This window comes from Oncorhynchus mykiss, chromosome 14, assembly GCF_057628025.1.
Source record: "Oncorhynchus mykiss isolate SJ-2025 chromosome 14, ASM5762802v1, whole genome shotgun sequence".
Taxonomy (NCBI): Eukaryota; Metazoa; Chordata; class Actinopteri; order Salmoniformes; family Salmonidae; genus Oncorhynchus; species Oncorhynchus mykiss.
This window is the reverse complement of record NC_143035.1, coordinates 38,170,001-38,190,482: the sequence shown is the minus strand read 5'-3', so window position 1 is coordinate 38,190,482 and position 20,482 is coordinate 38,170,001. Positions and strand designations below refer to the sequence as shown.

Sequence of the window (20,482 nt, the reverse complement as noted above, 5' to 3'; positions counted from 1 at the left end):
CCCTACAACCCCAAACACACACACACACACACACACACACACACACACACACACACACACACACACACACACACTTTATTTGTATTTTGTATTGGGGTTTATTATGGATCCCCATTAGTTTCTGCCAAGGCAGCAGCTACTCTTCCTGGGGTTTATGAAGGATCCCCATTAGTTCCTGCCAAGGCAGCAGCTACTCTTCCTGGGGTTTATTATGGATCCCCATTCGTTTCTGCCAAGGCAGCAGCTACTCTTCCTGGGGTTTATGAAGGATCCCCATTAGTTCCTGCCAAGGCAGCAGCTACTCTTCCTGGGGTTTATTAGGGATCCCCATTAGTTCCTGCCAAGGCATGACCTACTCTTCCTGGGGTTTATTAAGGATCCCCATTAGTTCCTGCCAAGGCAGCAGTTACTCTTCCTGGGGTTTATTAAGGATCCCCATTAGTTCCTGCCAAGGCAGCAGTTACTCTTCCTGGGGTTTATTAAGGATCCCCATTAGTTCCTGCCAAGGCAGCAGCTACTCTTCCTGGGGTTTATTAGGGATCCCCATTAGTTCCTGCCAAGGAAGCAGTTACTCTTCATGGGGTTTATTAAGGATCCCCATTAGTTCCTGCCAAGGCAGCAGCTACTCTTCCTGGGGTTTATTAGGGATCCCCATTAGTTCCTGCCAAGGCATGAACTACTCTTCCTGGGGTTTATTAAGGATCCCAATTAGTTCCTGCCAAGGCAGCAGCTACTCTTCCTGGGGTTTATTAAGGATCCCCATTAGTTCCTGCCAAGGCAGCAGCTACTCTTCCTGGGGTTTATTAAGGATCCCCATTAGTTCCTGCCAAGGCAGCAGCTACTCTTCCTGGGGTTTATTAGGGATCCCCATTAGTTCCTGCCAAGGCATGAACTACTCTTCCTGGGGTTTATTAAGGATGCCCATTAGTTCCTGCCAAGGCAGCAGCTACTCTTCCTGGGGTTTGTTAAGGATCCCCATTAGTTCCTGCCAAGGCAGCAGCTACTCTTCCTGGGGTTTATTAGGGATCCCCATTAGTTCCTGCCAAGGAAGCAGCTACTCTTCCTGGGGTTTATTAAGGATCCCCATTAGTTTCTGCCAAGGCAGCAGCTACGCGTCCTGGGGTTTATTAAGGATCCCCATTAGTTTCTGCAAAGGCAGCAGCTACTCTTCCTGAGGGTTATTATGGATCCCCATTAGATCCTGCCAAGGCAGCAGCTACTCTTCCTGGGGTTTATTATGGATCCCCATTAGTTCCTGCCAAGGCAGCAGCTACTCTTCCTGGGGTTTATTATGGATCCCCATTAGTTTCTGCCAAGGCAGCAGCTACTCTTCCTGGGGTTCATTATGGATCCCCATTAGTTCCTGCCAAGGCAGCAGCTACTCTTCCTGGGGTTTATTAAGGATCCCCATTAGTTTCTGCAAAGGCAGCAGCTACTCTTCCTGGGGTTTATTAAGGATCCCCATTAGTTCCTGCCAAGGCAGCAGCTACTCTTCCTGGGGTTTATTAAGGATCCCCATTAGTTCCTGCCAAAGCATTAACTAGTCTTCCTGGGGTTTGTTATGGATCCCCATTAGTTCCTGCCAAGGTAGTAACTAGTCTTCCTGAGGTTTATTATGGATCCCCATTAGTTCCTGCCAAGGCAGCAGCTACTCTTCCTGGGGTTTGTTATGGATCCCCATTAGTTCCTGCCAAGGTAGTAACTAGTCTTCCTGGGGTTTGTTATGGATCCCCATTATTTCCTGCCAAGGCAGCAGCTACTCTTCCTGGGGTTTGTTATGGATCCCCATTAGTTCCTGCCAAGGTAGTAACTAGTCTTCCTGAGGTTTATTATGGATCCCCATTAGTTCCTGCCAAGGCAGCAGCTACTCTTCCTGGGGTTTGTTATGGATCCCCATTAGTTCCTGCCAAGGTAGTAACTAGTCTTCCTGGGGTTTGTTATGGATCCCCATTAGTTCCTGCCAAGGTAGTAACTAGTCTTCCTGGGGTCTGGCAAAATTAAGGCATTTATACATTTTTTTAAACCTGACAATACATTCATTACAGAATTCACAACACACTATCGTGCCCTCAGGGCCCTACTCCACTACCACATATCTACAACACAAAATCAGTGTGTACGTTTGTGTATATTGAGTATCAAATCAAATCATATTGCATTAGTCACATGCTCCGAATACAACAGGTTACAAACCTTACAGTGAAATGCTTACTTACAAGTCCTTTTCCAACAATATAGTTAAAAAATAAATAAGAATAAGAATAAGAAATACAAGTAACAAGTACTTAAAGAGCAGCAGTAAAATAACACTAGCAAGACTATATACAGGGGGTACCGGTACAGAGTCAATGTGGAGGCTATATACAGGGGGGTACCGGTACAGAGTAAATGTGGAGGCTATATACAGGGGGTACCAGTACAGAGTCAATGTGGAGGCTATATACAGGGGGTACCGGTACAGAGTCAATGTGGAGGCTATATACAAGGTGTTACGGTACAGAGTCAATGTGGAGGCTATATACAGGGGGTACCAGTACAGAGTCAATGTGGAGGCTATATACAGGGGGTACCGGTACAGAGTCAATGTGGAGGCTATATACAGGGGGTACCAGTACAGAGTCAATGTGGAGGCTATATACAGGGGGGTACCGGTACAGAGTCAATGTGGAGGCTATATACAAGGTGTTACGGTACAGAGTCAATGTGGAGGCTATATGCAGGGTGTACTGGTACAGAGTCAATGTGGAGGGAATATACAGGGGGTACCGGTACAGAGTCAATGTGGAGGCTATATACAGGGTGTTACGGTACAGAGGCTATATGCAGGGTGTACTGGTACAGAGTCAATGTGGAGGGAATATACAGGGGGTACCGGTACAGAGTCAATGTGGAGGGAATATACAGGGGGTACCGGTACAGAGTCAATGTGGAGGCTATATACAGGGGGTACCGGTACAGAGTAAATGTGGAGGCTATATACAGGGGGGTACCGGTACAGAGTCAATGTGGAGACTATATACAGCTGGCAAAATCTTTTCATTCTCCTGAGGGGGAATAGGTTTTGTCGTGCCCTCTTCACGACTGTCTTGGTGTGCTTGGACCATGTTAGTTTGCTGGTGATGTGGACACCAAGGAACTTGAAGCTCTCAACCTGCTCCACTGCAGCCCCGTTGATGAGAATGGGGACGTGCTCGTTCCTCTTTTTCCTGTAGACAGGTAACTCTTTATCAACAAGGAAGGAGGGGAGGTGAAGCCATAACACATACGTTTTTTCAGCAGCAGACCATGATCGATAATGTCAAAAGCCACAGTGAAGTCTAACAAAAACAGCCCCTGCAATCATTTTTATCATAAATTTCTCTCAGCCAATCATCAGTCATTTGTGTAAGTGCTGTGCTTGTTGAGTGTCCTTCCCTATAAGCGTGCTGAAAGTCTGTTGTCAATTTGTTTACAGTAAAACAGCATTGTTATCTGGTCAAACACAGTTTCTTTCAAAAGTTTACTAAGGGTTGGTAACAGGCTGATTGGTCGACTATTTGAGCCAGTAAAGGGGGCTTTACTATTCTTGGGTAGTGGAATGACTTTAGCTTCCTTCCAGGCCTGAGGGCGCACACTCTCTAGTAGGCTTAAATTGAAGATATGGTAAATAGGAGTGGTAATATCGTCCCCTATTATCGTCAGTAATTTTCCATCCAGGTTGTCAGACCGCTGTGGCTTGTCATTGTTGATAGACAACAACAACAACAACAACAACAAAAATCACCTCTTCCGCACTCACTTTATGGAATTCAAATGTACAATTATTGTCATTGATCAACGTATCTACCAAATATTACCCAATGCTCAACGTTCAAACAAAATGTTCTGCCCAGCGGGTACCTGATGTGTCGGCACTGAGGCCGATATGAGAAGAGGAAGAAGGGTTTTATTGTTTAGAACACAATGGCTGCTTAACAAATTGCACCCTATTCCCTATATGGTGCACTACTTTTGACAAGGGCCCATAGTAGGGCAGTGTACGGGGTGGCATTAGGGACACGTGTAATGACAAGAGCTCTCTTTGATTCCTATTGATGTGTTTTAAGGAGGGAGGACAGATATACACTACATGACCCAAAGAACATCTCATTCCAAAAACGATGAGCATTAATATGGAGTTGGTTCCTTTACTGCCCTTTACTGCTAAAGCAGCCTCAGCATCTCTGGGAAGGAGATGTTGGAATATTGCTGCTAAAACAGTCTCAGCTCCTCTGGGAAGGCTTTCCACTAGATGTTGGAACATTGCTGTGGGGGACTTGCTTCCATTCAGCCACAAGAGCATTAATGAGGTCGAGCATCTGATGTTTGGCATATCAGGCCTGGCTCGCAGATGACTTTCCAATTCATCCCAAAGGTGTTCGATGGGGTTGAGGTCAGGGCTCTGTGCAGGCCAGTCAAGTTCTCCCACACTGATCTTGATAAGCCATTTCTGTATGGACCTAGCTTTGTGCACCGGGACATTGTCATGCTGAAACAGGAAAGGTCCTTCCCCAAACTGTTGCAACAAAGATGGAAGCACAGAATCATCTAGAATGTCATTGTTAGCTGTAGCGTTAAGATTTCCCTTCACTGGAACTAAGGGGCCCAAACCATGAAAAACAGCCACAGACCATTATTCCTCCACCACCAAACTTTACAGCTGGCACTATGCATTGGGGGCAGGTAGTGTTCTCCTGGCATCCGCCAAACCCAGATTCGTTCGTTGTACTACCAGATGGTGAAACATGATTCATCACTCAAGAGAATGCATTTCCACCACTACTATAGTTCAGTCGCGGCGAGCTTTACACCACTCCAGCCGACACTTGGCATTACGCATAGGGAGATCTTAGGATTGTGTGCGGCTGCTCGGCCATGGAAAACCATTTTTTGTAAGCTCCCGACGTACAGTTCTTGTGCTGAAGTTGCTTCCAGATGCAGTTTAGAACTCGGTAGTGAGTGTTACAACTGAAGACAGACGATTGTTACGCACTTCGCACTCTGTTCTGTAAGCTTGTGTGGCCTACCACTTTGCGGCTGAGCCGTTGTTGCTCCTAGACGTGTTTCCACTTCACAATAACAGTACTTACAGTTGTAGCAGGGCAGAAGTTTGACGATCTGACTTGTTGTGAAGGTGGCATCCTATGACGGTACCATGTTGAAATTCACTGAGCTATTTAGTAAAGCTATTCTACTGCCATTGTTTGTCTATGGAGATTGCAGGGCTATTGCGCTCAATTGTATACACCGAATCCACTCATTTAAAGGGGTGTCTACATACTTTTGAAAATATAGTGTATACGTTGATCAATGATTAAGGGCTTGTAAGTAAGCATTTCACGGTAAGGTCTACTACACCTGTTGTAACGTGACCTGTGACAATTAATAACATTTGATTTGATTTGATTTGAACCTTTGAATATTTATATTGAAATCTTTGGGTAAGCTTTAGAGAAAGTCTGGCACAGCAGAAAACAACATCAAAACGTCTCAATGTATATCCCTCAAGACCTGAACTCTATAACCTCTGTGTTTCTCCTGATTTGTAATTTCACAATCCAGACGATTTAAGCAGAACATAAAAATAACCTTAAACTCTGAACTCCACAACATCTGTTTTGTGTCCCTAATTCCAACATTCACAACTACCAAATAAATCCACAGTCATGCTGCTTGGATGAATTCCACAAGCATTAACGTGTCTTATTATATCCCTCGAATCCTGAACTGAACCGTACAAACCTCGTGTTTGGGCTCATTACTCAGAACTACCAGCAAATCCACCAGTTGTGGTTGTGGAAAGTCTCATCATGCGGGAGATTTGGTTCTGGGTACTGACATTAGGTTTTGGATGTGAGTTAAGGTGTAATTGTGGATTTTGAAGTTTAGGAATATCTCGCTTCCCAACTCAGACTACATCGTCCCCTGACTCCATCGCACCCTGACCCCATCACACCCTGGCCCCATCACACCCTGACCCCATCACACCCTGATTCCATCGCCCCCTGACCCCATCCCCTCCTGACCCCATCGCCCCCTGACCCCATCACACCCTGGCCCCATCACACCCTGACCCCATCGCACCCTGACCCCATCGCCCCCTGACCCCATCGCCCCCTGGCCCCATCACCCACTGACCCATCACCTCCTGACTCCATCGCACCCTGACCCCATCACCACCTGACCCCATCACACCCTGACCCCATCGCCCCCTGACTCCATCACACCCTGACCCCATCACCTCCTGACTCCATCACACCCTGACCACATCGCCCCCTGACCCCATCGCCCCCTGACCCCATCACCCCCTGATCCCATCGCCTCCTGACCCCATCACCCCCTCCCTGACCCCATCGCCCTCTGACCCCATCACTCCCTGACCCCATCATTCCCTGACCCCATCACACCCTGGCCCCATCACCCCCTAACCCCATCACTCCCTGACCCCATCACACCCTGACCCCATCACACCCTGACCCCATCACCGGCAATCCGCGATCCCCTTTGTACGCAGCCGAAGCACTTACCCACAGGTGCGTCACGCGGCCTTGCCTAACGGGGAAAGGGAGGGTGGAGCTAGTCGGGCACAACCCAGTTAAATAAAGATGAAATAAAATACAACATAAAACTAATAAAGATCTAAGGATATAATTTACAGCGTCTGTCCCCTCAGGCTGCATGGGAGTGTAGTCACATATTTCCTGTATGCCTCCACCCTATGATGAATATACAGCCCTGTCCTACAGTTCACCTGTCTGTCATCTTCCCCTTACAGTCCTGTCCTACAGGTCACCTGTCCTACAGTTCACCTGTCTGTCACCTTCACCTGTCCTACAGTTCACCTGTCTGTCATCTTCCCCTTACAGTTCTGTCCTACAGGACACCTGTCCTACAGTTCACCTGTCTGTCACCTTCCCCTTACAGTCCTGTCCTACAGTCACCTGTCCTACAGTTCACCTGTCTGTCACCTCCCCTTACAGTCCTGTCCTACAGTTCACCTGTCTGTCACCTTCCCCTTACAGTCCTGTCCTACAGTTCAACTGTCTGTCACCTCCCCCTGTCCTACAGTTCACCTGTCTGTCACCTCCCCCTGTCCTACAGTTCACCTGTCTGTCACCTCCCCCTGTCCTACAGTTCACCTGTCTGTCACCTCCCCTTACAGTCCTGTCCTACAGTTCACCTGTCTGTCATCTCCCCCTGTCCTGCAGTTCACCTGTCTGTCATCTTCCCCTTATAGTCCTGTCCTACAGTTCACCTGTCTGTCATCGTCCCCTTACAGTCCTGTCCTACAGTTCACCTGTCTGTCATCTATCCCTGTCCTGCAGTTCACCTGTCTGTCATCTTTCCCTTACAGTCCTGTCCTACAGTTCACCTGTCCTACAGTTCACCTGTCTGTCATCTTCCCCTTACAGTCCTGTCCTACAGTTCCCCTGTCCTACAGTTCACCTGTCTGTCATCTTCCCCTTACAGTCCTGTCCTACAGTTCACCTGTCTGTCACCTCCCCCTTACAGTCCTGTCCTACAGTTCACCTGTCTGTCACCTAACCCTGTCCTACAGTTCATCTGTCTGTCACCTTCCCCTTACAGTCCTGTCCTACAGTTCACCTGTCTGTCACCTCCCCTTACAGTCCTGTCCTACAGTTCACCTGTCTGTCACCTCCCCTTACAGTCCTGTCCTACAGTTCACCTGTCTGTCATCTTCCCCTTACAGTCCTGTCCTACAGTTCACCTGTCTGTCACCTCCCCCTTACAGTCCTGTCCTACAGTTCACCTGTCTGTCACCTAACCCTGTCCTACAGTTCATCTGTCTGTCACCTTCCCCTTACAGTCCTGTCCTACAGTTCATCTGTCTGTCACCTTCCCCTTACAGTCCTGTCCTACAGTTCACCTGTCTGTCACCTCCCCTTACAGTCCTGTCCTACAGTTCACCTGTCTGTCACCTCCCCTTACAGTCCTGTCCTACAGTTCACCTGTCTGTCATCGTCCCCTTACAGTCCTGTCCTACAGTTCACCTGTCTGTCATCTATACCTGTCCTGCAGTTCACCTGTCTGTCATCTTTCCCTTACAGTCCTGTCCTACAGTTCCCCTGTCCTACAGTTCACCTGTCTGTCATCTTCCCCTTACAGTCCTGTCCTACAGTTCACCTGTCCTACAGTTCACCTGTCTGTCATCTTCCCCTTACAGTCCTGTCCTACAGTTCACCTGTCTGTCATCTATCCCTGTCCTGCAGTTCACCTGTCTGTCATCTTTCTCTTACAGTCCTGTCCTACAGTTCACCTGTCCTACAGTTCACCTGTCTGTCATCTTCCCCTTACAGTCCTGTCCTACAGTTCCCCTGTCCTACAGTTCACCTGTCTGTCATCTTCCCCTTACAGTCCTGTCCTACAGTTCACCTGTCCTGTTCACCTATCATTTCCATGACTGATCAGAACTTGCTTTGTCACAGCTGTCTTGTCCCTCCGCAGCAGACATGTGGTGAGCAATATGTTTGGACCATCGAATCACAGTAAAATCCCTGTATCAAATCACAGTAAAATCCCTGTATCGAATCACAGTAAAATCCCTGAATCGAATCACAGTAAAATCCCTGTATCGAATCACAGTAAAATCCCTGAATCGAATCACAGTAAAATCCCTGTATCGAATCACAGAAAAATCCCTATATCGAATCACAGTAAAATCCCTTTATCGAATCACAGTAAAATCCCTGCATCGAATCACAGTAAAATCCCTGTATCGAATCACAGTAAAATCCCTGTATCGAATCACAGTAAAATCCCTATATCGAATCACAGTAAAATCCCTGAATCGAATCACAGTAAAATCCCTGTATCGAATCACAGTAAAATCTCTGAATCGAATCACAGTAAAATCCCTGTATCGAATCACAGTAAAATCCCTGAATCGAATCACAGTAAAATCCCTGTATCGAATCACAGTAAAATCCCTATATCGAATCACAGTAAAATCCCTATATCGAATCACAGTAAAATCCCTGAATCGAATCACAGTAAAATCCCTGTATCGAATCACAGTAAAATCCCTGAATCGAATCACAGTAAAATCCCTGAATCGAATCACAGTAAAATCCCTGTATCGAAACACAGTAAAATCCCTGTATCGAATCACAGTAAAATCCCTGAATCGAATCACAGTAAAATCCCTGTATCGAATCACAGTAAAATCCCTGAATCGAATCACAGTAAAATCCCTGAATCGAATCACAGTAAAATCCCTGTATCGAATCACAGTAAAATCCCTGAATCGAATCACAGTAAAATCCCTGAATCGAATCACAGTAAAATCCCTGTATCGAATCACAGTAAAATCCCTATATCGAATCACAGTAAAATCCCTATATCGAATCACAGTAAAATCCCTGAATCGAATCACAGTAAAATCCCTGTATCGAATCACAGTAAAATCCCTGAATCGAATCACAGTAAAATCCCTGTATCGAAACACAGTAAAATCCCTATATCGAATCACAGTAAAATCCCTGAATCGAATCACAGTAAAATCCCTGAATCGAATCACAGTAAAATCCCTGTATCGAATCACAGTAAAATCCCTGAATCGAATCACAGTAAAATCCCTGAATCGAATCACAGTAAAATCCCTGAATCGAATCACAGTAAAATCCCTGAATCGAATCACAGTAAAATCCCTGTATCGAATCACAGTAAAATCCCTGAATCGAATCACAGTAAAATCCCTGTATCGAATCACAGTAAAATCCCTATATCGAATCACAGTAAAATCCCTATATCGAATCACAGTAAAATCCCTGTATCGAATCACAGTAAAATCCCTGAATCGAATCACAGTAAAATCCCTGAATCGAATCACAGTAAAATCCCTGTATCGAATCACAGTAAAATCCCTGAATCGAATCACAGTAAAATCCCTGTATCGAATCACAGTAAAATCCCTGAATCGAATCACAGTAAAATCCCTATATCGAATCACAGTAAAATCCCTATATCGAATCACAGTAAAATCCCTGAATCGAATCACAGTAAAATCCCTGTATCGAATCACAGTAAAATCCCTGAATCGAATCACAGTAAAATCCCTGTATCGAAACACAGTAAAATCCCTGTATCGAATCACAGTAAAATCCCTGAATCGAATCACAGTAAAATCCCTGAATCGAATCACAGTAAAATCCCTGTATTTAATCACAATCGATATAGAATTGTGAGAATCGTGAGAATCGTAATACATATCGGAACGCCAACTAGGTATCGTGATAATATCATATCTTCGCCTCCCTGGCAAATACCCAGCCTTAGTAAATGTCCCATATATCAATTCCACCTTCTGATGGATTTACTGTGTACTGTTCCACACAGTAATTACTGTAATGGAGGGTGTGGCATGTCAGCTCAGCTTTTGTGTGAGAGTGTTATCCCTCATATATCCCACATCTCCACCTAATACTATATGATATTCTGATGAAATATATACTGCCATACACTACTGTCTTCAGTATATTTGTATAAACCCCTCCCTGCAGTACCCACTCTACGTAGTACCCACTCTATGTTGTACCCACACTACGTAGTACCCACTCTATGCAGTACCCACTCTATGTTGTACCCACTCTATGCAGTACTCACTCTATGCAGAACCCACTCTATGTAGTACCCACTCTATGTAGTACCCACTCTATGTAGTACCCACTCTATGTAGTACCCACTCTACATAGTACCCACTCTATGCAGTACCCACTCTATGTAGTACCCACTCTATGTAGTACCCACTCTATGTAGTACCCACTCTATGCAGTACACACTCTATGCAGTACACACTCTATGCAGTACACACTCTACATAGTATCCAATCTATGCAGTACACACTCTATGCAGTACACACTCTATGTAGTACCCACTCTACGTAGTACCCACTCTATGCAGTACCCACTCTATGTAGTACCCACTGTATATAGTACCCACTCTATGCAGTACCCACTCTATGCAGTACCCACTCTATACAGTACTCACTCTATGTTGTACCCACTCTATGTAGTACCCACTCTATGCAGTACCCACTCTATGCAGTACCCACTTTATGTAGTACCCACTCTATACAGTACCCACTCTATGCAGTACCCACTCTATGTAGTACCCACTCTATGCAGTATTTACTCTATGTAGTACCCACTCTATGCAGTACCCACTCTATGTTGTACCCACTTTATGTAGTACCTACTCTATGCAGTACCCATTCTATGCAGTACCCACTCTATGCAGTACCCACTCTACATAGTACCCAATCTACATAGTACCCACTCTATGTAGTACCCACTCTATGCAGTACCCACTCTATGCAGTACCCACTCTACATAGTACCCAATCTACAAAGTACCCACTCTATGTAGTTCCCACTCTATGCAGTACCCACTCTATGTAGTACCCACTCTATGCAGTACTCACTCTATGCAGTACCCACTCTATGCAGTACCCACTCTATGCAGTACCCACTCTATGCAGTACACACTCTACATAGTATCCACTCTATGCAGTACACACTCTATGCAGTACCCACTCTATGCAGTACCCACTCTATGCAGTACCCACGCTATGTAGTACCCACTCTATGCAGTACCCACTCTATGTAGTACCCACTCTATGTAGTACCCACTCTATGCAGTACCCACTCTATGCAGTACCCACTCGATGCAGTACCCACTCTAGGCAGTACCCACTCCACGTAGTAATAGAATAATGTGAGATGTGAGTATGAATGTCAGGTGAGTGAGAGAGAGCATTCCTGAGAGGATTTCAAGTGTATCCGTTACCTATCCCATAATATTCGGGCTGGTACGGACCATGACTGACATGTTGCCATGATGATCCCCTTTGGGCTGTAGAACCGATAATGTGTTGTTAATCTCAGGGCCTACCCACATATCCATTACACACACTCACACACACACACACACACACACACACACACACACACACACACACACACACACACACACACACACACACACACACACACACACACACACACATAGGGGTTTAAGCAGGCTCTGTTCTACTCTCTCATGTTCAGGCAAAGGACCATTCAATGACCTCCCAAATAATTGTGGGTTTTGCTCCAAAATTGGCATTCCTGGTTCATAATTCATCTTCTGAGGAGGAGGAGGAGGGGGAGGAAGAGGTGGGGGAGGGAAAGGGGTAGGGGGGAGGGGGAGGGAGGGAAGGAAGGAAGGAGACAGTGATAGCCCCGGCATGCCTTGGCTTGTGTTGGAGGTGATGACTGACAATCAAAACAATGTCAGTCACAGACTTCAATGAAATGGTTCTTTCTACTCCCCCTCTCTCTCTCTCCCTCTCCCCCTCTCTCTCTCTCTCTCTCTCTCTCTCTCTCTCTCTCTCTCTCTCTCTCTCTCTCTCTCTCTCTCTCTCTCTCTCTCTCTCTCTCTCTCTCTCTCTCTCTCTCTCTCTCTCTCTCTCTCTCTCTCTATCTATCTATCTATCTATCTATCTATCTATCTCTCTCTCTCTCTCTCTCTCTCTCTCTCTCTCTCTCTCTGTCTGTCTCTCAGTCTCTCTCTCGCTGTCTCTCCCCCTCTCTTGTCTCTTTCTCTCCCTCACCCCTCTCCCCTCTGTCTGATTTCATCTCCTATATCATGTGAGAGTAAATATTGTAATGAAGCGTGTGACGTGCACAGCAGGGCCACAGTGAGACCTGCAGGTGTTCAAGATAAACAGGATAGGTGTGTAAAAACCAACATGGCATGCCAAGAGTTTCGTTGGGCCAGTAACCAAAAAGATTGAGGATCGAATCCCCGAACTGACAAGGTTAAAAAAATCTGTCGTTCTGCCCCTGAACAAGGCAGTTAACCCACTGTTCCCCTGAACAAGGCAGTTAACCCACTGTTCCCTTGAACAAGGCAGTTAACCCACTGTTCCCTTGAACAAGGCAGTTAACCCACTGTTCCCCTGAACAAGGCAGTTAACCCACTGTTCCCCTGAACAAGGCAGTTAACCCACTGTTCCCCTGAACAAGGCAGTTAACCCACTGTTCCCCTGAACAAGGCAGTTAATCCACTGTTCCCCGGGCCCCGAAAAAGTGGATGTCGATTAAGGCAGCCCCCACCGCACCTCTCCGATTCAGAGGGGTTGGGTTAAATGCAGAAGACACATCTCAGTTGAATGCATTCAGTTGTACAACTGACTAGTTATTCCCCCCCTTCCCCCTTTTCCCCTGTCATTACAGATGACTGAATACATTTGTTGTGTTACACCGACTCACATGTCGAATTCATGCAATGTCATGAATAAGTTGTGTCTCTAATAAATCATTTGTATGGTAACGTATGGCAAAACAAAATACTGTTATTTCCTCTCATAGACCATTATACTGGTCCTCACCTGCTGTATCACAGGAAGGTAAGACAATACAGTCTCCAGCTAGCGAACCCTTCATCTGATACGCTCGTCTAACGTTACACGATACCGCTGCTCTGAGTCTCTAACCAGGGCTGGCCACATCCAGACTCCACACAGTCACAGTCAAGACAATACACCTCTGCTCTGAGTCTCTAACCAGGGCTGGCCACATCCAGACTCCACACAGTCACAGTCAATACTCTACACCTCTGCTCTGAGTCCCTAACCAGGGCTGTCCACATCCAGACTCCACACAGTCACAGTCAATACTCTACATCACTGCTCTGAGTCCCTAACCAGGGCTGGCCACATCCAGACTCCACACAGTCACAGTCAAGACAATAGGCTAGTCTATCAGTGACAGCTCTAGCTGACCGCAGTGCTAATGTAGCCACCAGCTAACCAGCCCCCTCTGCAGAACTACAACCTGCACGAAGGGAAAGTGACTAAATGGCAACCGACAGATGTTTGTCATCAGTTAGTTCAAAAGTTGACATTTCAAAGTTCATGTTTCCCCCATTTTAAAAAATATATTTTTTAACCTTGTAGTCCCATGCACTCTGTCCATTCCCCCCTCGGAGAGGTAGGCTAACAACTGACAGATCAACACAATTGACTATAAGTCAAACTCAAAGTACAAGTCCACATGCAGCAAAACAGTCACTGTGCCAAAACGTCTAATCTAGGCGTTACAAGCTGAACTGTAGAGCATTCCTGTATAACAGATAGCAGCTGTACAGTAGATGTATGGTGGTCGCAGCTCACCTGTACTCCGGTGGGTCGGTGTGTGCGAGGCTCACGGCTAGTTTGTACTGCCCCCTTTCAGCTCCTCAGAGTTCCCCCTTCTTCTTCTCTCTGGGACGGACTCTCTCTCTCTCTCTCTCTCTCTTTCTCTCGCTCTCTCTATCTCTCTCTCTCTCTCTCTCGCACCCTCTCTGGCTCTCTCTCTCTATCTCTCTCTCTTTCTCTTTCCCTCTCTCTCTCTGAGTAGGACTTTCTCTATTCCCCCAACCCTCCCTCCCTCCCCCCTCTCTCTCTCTCTCTCTCTCTCTCTCTCTCTCCTCCAGCTCCCTCGATTGAATCAGACAGAGAGGAAAAAGAGGGGGGGGAGAGGAGGGGGGAGTAGTCGTACTTGGAGCACAGTAGGCTCTTTGTCTGGCCTCCTGTTCATATGGTTTCCTTCAAGCTTGCATACTGAACACATTATACCATCATATATTTTCATATTCAACACCGGGATGTATTGGGGGGGGGGAGATCTAAGAGGAAGCCCCCTCTCCCCTCTCCATCCCCACATGTTTTCTCTTTCAACCCCCTTTTTCCCTCCAAAAAGCTCAAGGACAAGAATCTGCCGAAAGAAAGAAGGAAATATATATCTATCTATATACATGCAAGGTAATGTAACACTGAAGTGGTACCAAAGGACCAAGCCTTAAAGAGCCAGTTGTTTACATGGTTCTCTTACTGAGAACTCATCGTCGAGGACAGGGGAATATTTCCTCTGGAGATTTAGATCAGGAGAAAGACATAGTCCATAGGACAGAAGGACCTCACAGGTTTAGATTTAGCAGGCATGGGACAGGGGAGAAAGACCATCACAACAACTCATGGCCTGGTTCTGAAATGGCACCCTGTAGTGCACTACTATTGACCAGGGCCTTTTGTAGGTAACAGGGTGTCGTTTGGGACACAGGCATGGTCAGTAAAACACGAGAAGGTTTAGCTGAATGTTGAGATGAGGAGATGAGATGAGGACAGTAATTCATAGTTAGTTATACATGAGAAGGTTTAGCTGAATGTCGAGATGAGAACAGTAATTCATAGTTAGTTAGTTATACACGAGAAGGTTTAGCTGAATGTTGAGATGAGGACAGTAAATCAGACTGGTCTCTTCTGATCTTTAGTCAGCTCCCTCTCTCTCTCTCTGTGTCCTAGCCTGGTTCCAGATCTTTGTGCTCTCTTGCTAACTTCTATGGTAAAAAGGTCTGTGACCAAGCTATAGCTCACTGTCACAGAACTAAGATTTACACAGAGATGTAACCACTTGAAAGTGCCACAGAGAACATTAGCAAACAACTTGTCATGTATTGTGGAGTATTTCACTGTTAAATTGTGGTATAGGCAAATTTATGGGACATTCAAAGACGTCAGCATTATTTACAAACGACACAAACATATCCTGACCCTTAGACGAGTCTTCTTCCTTTACCCTGTGTTGCATTGCACCAGGCTGTGAAATTTGACAGCCTCTTTGAAATACTGTGAAACCAAGGCCTTTCATACGGACTACGGTGGACACCATTGGACCGTGGGCTTGGTCTCTTTTGGGGCCAAGGTGTGAGAGTACAATGGGCGTAACTTGCTCACCGTGCTCACACGATGAGTAACATGACTTCGCTCCTGAATACTTGGGTTAGCTTCCCAAGCTAACGTCTAGGATTTAGCTCAGCGGGCTAACACAGCCCTGTGGTGCGCATGAGACAGAGGTTTGAACCTAGTCATTCACATAACAGTAGTCTTAGGAAAGTAGGGGACTCATTCGGCTGAAAAACGCTGGAAAAAGGTCTCCAAAGGTTTCGTCATTTGAACCAAATGTAGTTCTTCAAAGCTTTCTCATAAGGGGACAGCCGAATAACCTTTTAGGTTCTTGATACAGTAGCATCTGTTTTCTGCAGTAGCATCTGTTTTCTGCAGTAGCACCTGTTTTCTACAGTAGCACCTGTTTTCTGCAGTAGCACCTGTTTTCTGCAGTAGCACCTGTTTTCTGCAGTAGCACCTGTTTTCTGCAGTAGCACCTGTTTTCTACAGTAGCACCTGTTTTCTGCAGTAGCACCAGTAGCACCTGTTTTCTGCAGTAGCACCTGTTTTCTGCAGTAGCAGTAGCACCTGTTTTCTACAGTAGCACCTGTTTTCTGCAGTAGCACCTGTTTTCTACAGTAGCACCTGTTTTCTGCAGTAGCACCTGTTTTCTGCAGTAGCACCTGTTTTCTACAGTAGCACCTGTTTTCTGCAGTAGCACCTGTTTTCTGCAGTAGCAGTAGCACCTGTTTTCTGCAGTAGCACCTGTTTTCTGCAGTAGCACCTGTTTTCTACAGTAGCACCTGTTTTCTACAGGAGCACCTGTTTTCTGCAGTAGCACCTGTTTTCTGCAGTAGCACCTGTTTTCTGCAGTAGCAGTAGCACCTGTTTTCTACAGTAGCACCTGTTTTCTACAGTGGCACCTGTTTTCTGCAGTAGCACCTGTTTTCTGCAGTAGCACCTGTTTTCTGCAGTAGCACCTGTTTTCTACAGTAGCACCTGTTTTCTGCAGTAGCACCAGTAGCACCTGTTTTCTGCAGTAGCACCTGTTTTCTGCAGTAGCAGTAGCACCTGTTTTCTACAGTAGCACCTGTTTTCTGCAGTAGCACCTGTTTTCTGCAGTAGCACCTGTTTTCTGCAGTAGCACCTGTTTTCTACAGTAGCACCTGTTTTCTGCAGTAGCACCTGTTTTCTGCAGTAGCACCTGTTTTCTACAGTAGCACCTGTTTTCTGCAGTAGCACCAGTAGCACCTGTTTTCTGCAGTAGCACCTGTTTTCTGCAGTAGCAGTAGCACCTGTTTCCAAAGGTCTCCAAAGGTTTCGTCATTTGAACCAAATGTAGTTCTTCAAAGCTTTCTCATAAGGGGACAGCCGAATAACCTTTTAGGTTCTTGATACAGTAGCATCTGTTTTCTGCAGTAGCATCTGTTTTCTGCAGTAGCACCTGTTTTCTACAGTAGCACCTGTTTTCTGCAGTAGCACCTGTTTTCTGCAGTAGCACCTGTTTTCTGCAGTAGCACCTGTTTTCTGCAGTAGCACCTGTTTTCTGCAGTAGCACCTGTTTTCTGCAGTAGCAGTAGCACCTGTTTTCTACAGTAGCACCTGTTTTCTGCAGTAGCACCTGTTTTCTACAGTAGCACCTGTTTTCTGCAGTAGCACCTGTTTTCTGCAGTAGCACCTGTTTTCTACAGTAGCACCTGTTTTCTGCAGTAGCACCTGTTTTCTGCAGTAGCAGTAGCACCTGTTTTCTGCAGTAGCACCTGTTTTCTGCAGTAGCACCTGTTTTCTACAGTAGCACCTGTTTTCTACAGGAGCACCTGTTTTCTGCAGTAGCACCTGTTTTCTGCAGTAGCACCTGTTTTCTGCAGTAGCAGTAGCACCTGTTTTCTACAGTAGCACCTGTTTTCTACAGTAGCACCTGTTTTCTGCAGTAGCACCTGTTTTCTGCAGTAGCACCTGTTTTCTGCAGTAGCACCTGTTTTCTGAGTGTACATTTAACCAGGACTCCATGGGCTGTAGTAATATCTTAAATGGACAGTTCAACATTTACTTGGTTTGGGGGGGTATTCGTCCAACTCAAGATGTCAACAACAACAACAAAAATGCCCCCCCCCCCCCCGTCCAATAATTGAATGGCTGTTACACAGTTTGGATGCTGGGATTATATTACAGGGGAGAGGATGAACATGTGCAGAGAGCCTACAGACTTTTTAAGTTGTTTTTATAAGATATCAGATTATAACATGGTGACTAGTTGTGTAATATCTAGACTATATTGAGGTAATACGTTCTAGGAATAGCTGCTCGGATCGGGAACGTATGTTAAGCTTTCCTGAATAACTGGGCCTGCCGGGAACAGAGGCCTATATGGCCGCAGGATGAATTGGGAGAACGATGATCTGTAACAGACAACACAGACAACAGACAACACAGACAACTTGCTACTGTGTCTATCTAGAATCAGACCGGAGTGGAATGAATGACACATTCAACAATCTTTTGCATTCATTATTATTCAAATGACATTTTTCACTGCAGTTTACAGCCTAGACAGGAATTGTAATCAATTGTACTCAATTAAAATCTGTCGTTCTGCCCCTGACCAAGGCAGTTAACCCACTGTTCCTAGGCCGTCATTGTAAATAAGAATTTGTTCTTAACTGACTTGCCTAGTTAAATAAAGGTTAAATACATTTTTTTTTTTTTTTTTAAAGATATTGTACTTACTTGAAAACAATAATGCAAGAAATTATTCGTTGAATTGTGGTGTTGTAGGCTAGTAGGATCATGTTATCGTCCCTAAACAAGATCAATAGGGGAGCTTTCTGAGCTGCTTGTTTTCACTGTTCTTTAATGCGCAATGATGCACCTGGCCTTTCCCCTGTACCAGGCCTCTCCTCTGCACCAGGCCTCTCCTCTGCACCAGGCCTCTCCTCTGCACCAGACCTCTCCTCTGCACCAGGCCTCTCCTCTGCACCAGGCCTCTCCTCTGCACCAGGCCTCTCCTCTGCACCTGACCTCTCCTCTGCACCTGACCTCTCCTCTGCACCTGACCTCTCCTCTGCACCTGACCTCTCCTCTGCACCAGGCCTCTCCTCTGCACCAGGCCTCTCCTCTGCACCAGGCCTCTCCTCTGCACCAGGCCTCTCCTCTGCACCAGACCTCTCCTCTGCACCAGGCCTCTCCTCTGCACCAGGCCTCTCCTCTGCACCAGACCTCTCCTCTGCACCAGGCCTCTCCTCTGCACCAGGCCTCTCCTCTGCACCAGGCCTCTCCTCTGCACCAGGCCTCTCCTCTGCACCTGACCTCTCCTCTGCACCAGGCCTCTCCTCTGCACCAGGCCTCTCCTCTGCACCTGACCTCTCCTCTGCACCAGACCTCTCCTCTGCACCTGACCTCTCCTCTGCACCAGGCCTCTCCTCTGCACCTGACCTCTCCTCTGCACCAGGCCTCTCCTCTGCACCTGACCTCTCCTCTGCACCTGACCTCTCCTCTGCACCAGGCCTCTCCTCTGCACCTGACCTCTCCTCTGCACCTGACCTCTCCTCTGCACCTGAACTCTCCTCTGCACCTGACCTCTCCTCTGCACCAGGCCTCTCCTCTGCACCAGGCCTCTCCTCTGCACCAGGCCTCTCCTCTGCACCAGGCCTCTCCTCTGCACCTGACCTCTCCTCTGCACCAGGCCTCTCCTCTGCACCTGACCTCTCCTCTGCACCAGGCCTCTCCTCTGCACCAGGCCTCTCCTCTGCACCTGACCTCTCCTCTGCACCTGACCTCTCCTCTGCACCAGAACTCTCCTCTGCACCAGGCCTCTCCTCTGCACCAGGCCTCTCCTCCGCACCTGACCTCTCCTCTGCACCTGACCTCTCCTCTGCACCAGACCTCTCTGCTGCACCTGGCCTCTCCGCTGTACCTGGCCTCTCCGCTGTACCTGGCCTCTCCGCTGTACCTGGCCTCTCCGCTGCACCTGGCCTCTCCGCTGCACCTGGCCTCTCCGCTGTACCTGGCCTCTCCTCTGCACCAGGCCTCTCCTCTGCACCAGGCCTCTCCTCTGCACCTGACCTCTCCTCTGCACCTGACCTCTCCTCTGCACCAGGCCTCTCCTCTGCACCAGGCCTCTCCTCTGCACCTGACCTCTCCTCTGCACCTGACCTCTCCTCTGCACCAGACCTCTCCTCTGCACCAGACCTCTCCTCTGCACCAGGCCTCTCCTCTGCACCAGACCTCTCCTCTGCACCTGACCTCTCCTCTGCACCAGGCCTCTCCTCTGCACCTGACCTCTCCTCTGCACCAGAACTCTCCTCTGCACCTGGCCTCTCCGCTGTACCTGGCCTCTCCGCTGTACCTGGCCTCTCCGCTGTACCTGGCCTCTCCGCTGCACCTGGCCTCTCCGCTGTACCTGACCTCTCCTCTGCACCAGGCCTCTCCTCTGCACCAGGCCTCTCCTCTGCACCTGACCTCTCCTCTGCACCTGACCTCTCCTCTGCACCAGGCCTCTCCTCTGCACCTGACCTCTCCTCTGCACCAGGCCTCTCCTCTGCACCTGACCTCTCCTCTGCACCTGACCTATCCTCTGCACCAGGCCTCTCCTCTGCACCTGACCTCTCCTCTGCACCAGACCTCTCCTCTGCACCAGGCCTCTCCTCTGCACCTGACCTCTCCTCTGCACCAGGCCTCTCCTCTGCACCTGACCTCTCCTCTGCACCTGACCTCTCCTCTGCACCTGACCTCTCCTCTGCACCTGACCTCTCCTCTGCAC

General features: G+C 47.4%; 2 protein-coding genes and 1 long non-coding RNA gene across 4 annotated transcripts in view; 1 reads left to right on the top strand and 2 right to left on the bottom strand.

Annotated features, from left to right (window-relative positions):
- The window catches only part of LOC110489230 (uncharacterized), a 43,923-nt gene extending 29,524 nt beyond the window's left edge, over window positions 1–14,399 (bottom strand). For both annotated transcript variants that reach the window (XM_036943513.2, XM_036943514.2), the window contains exon 1: window positions 14,191–14,399. The gene's annotated coding sequence lies outside the window, so the exon portion shown is untranslated. The remainder of the gene's footprint in view (window positions 1–14,190) is intronic.
- LOC149978360 (uncharacterized) overlaps window positions 1–20,482 on the bottom strand; it is a 441,331-nt gene that overhangs the window by 141,676 nt on the left and 279,173 nt on the right. The window lies entirely within an intron of this gene.
- Window positions 18,577–20,482, top strand: part of LOC149978361 (uncharacterized) — a 16,703-nt gene continuing 14,797 nt past the window's right edge. Inside the window, exon 1 of the mRNA XM_090198024.1 lies at window positions 18,577–19,837. Coding sequence (XP_090054150.1) covers window positions 18,577–19,837 — 1,261 coding nt within the window. The remainder of the gene's footprint in view (window positions 19,838–20,482) is intronic.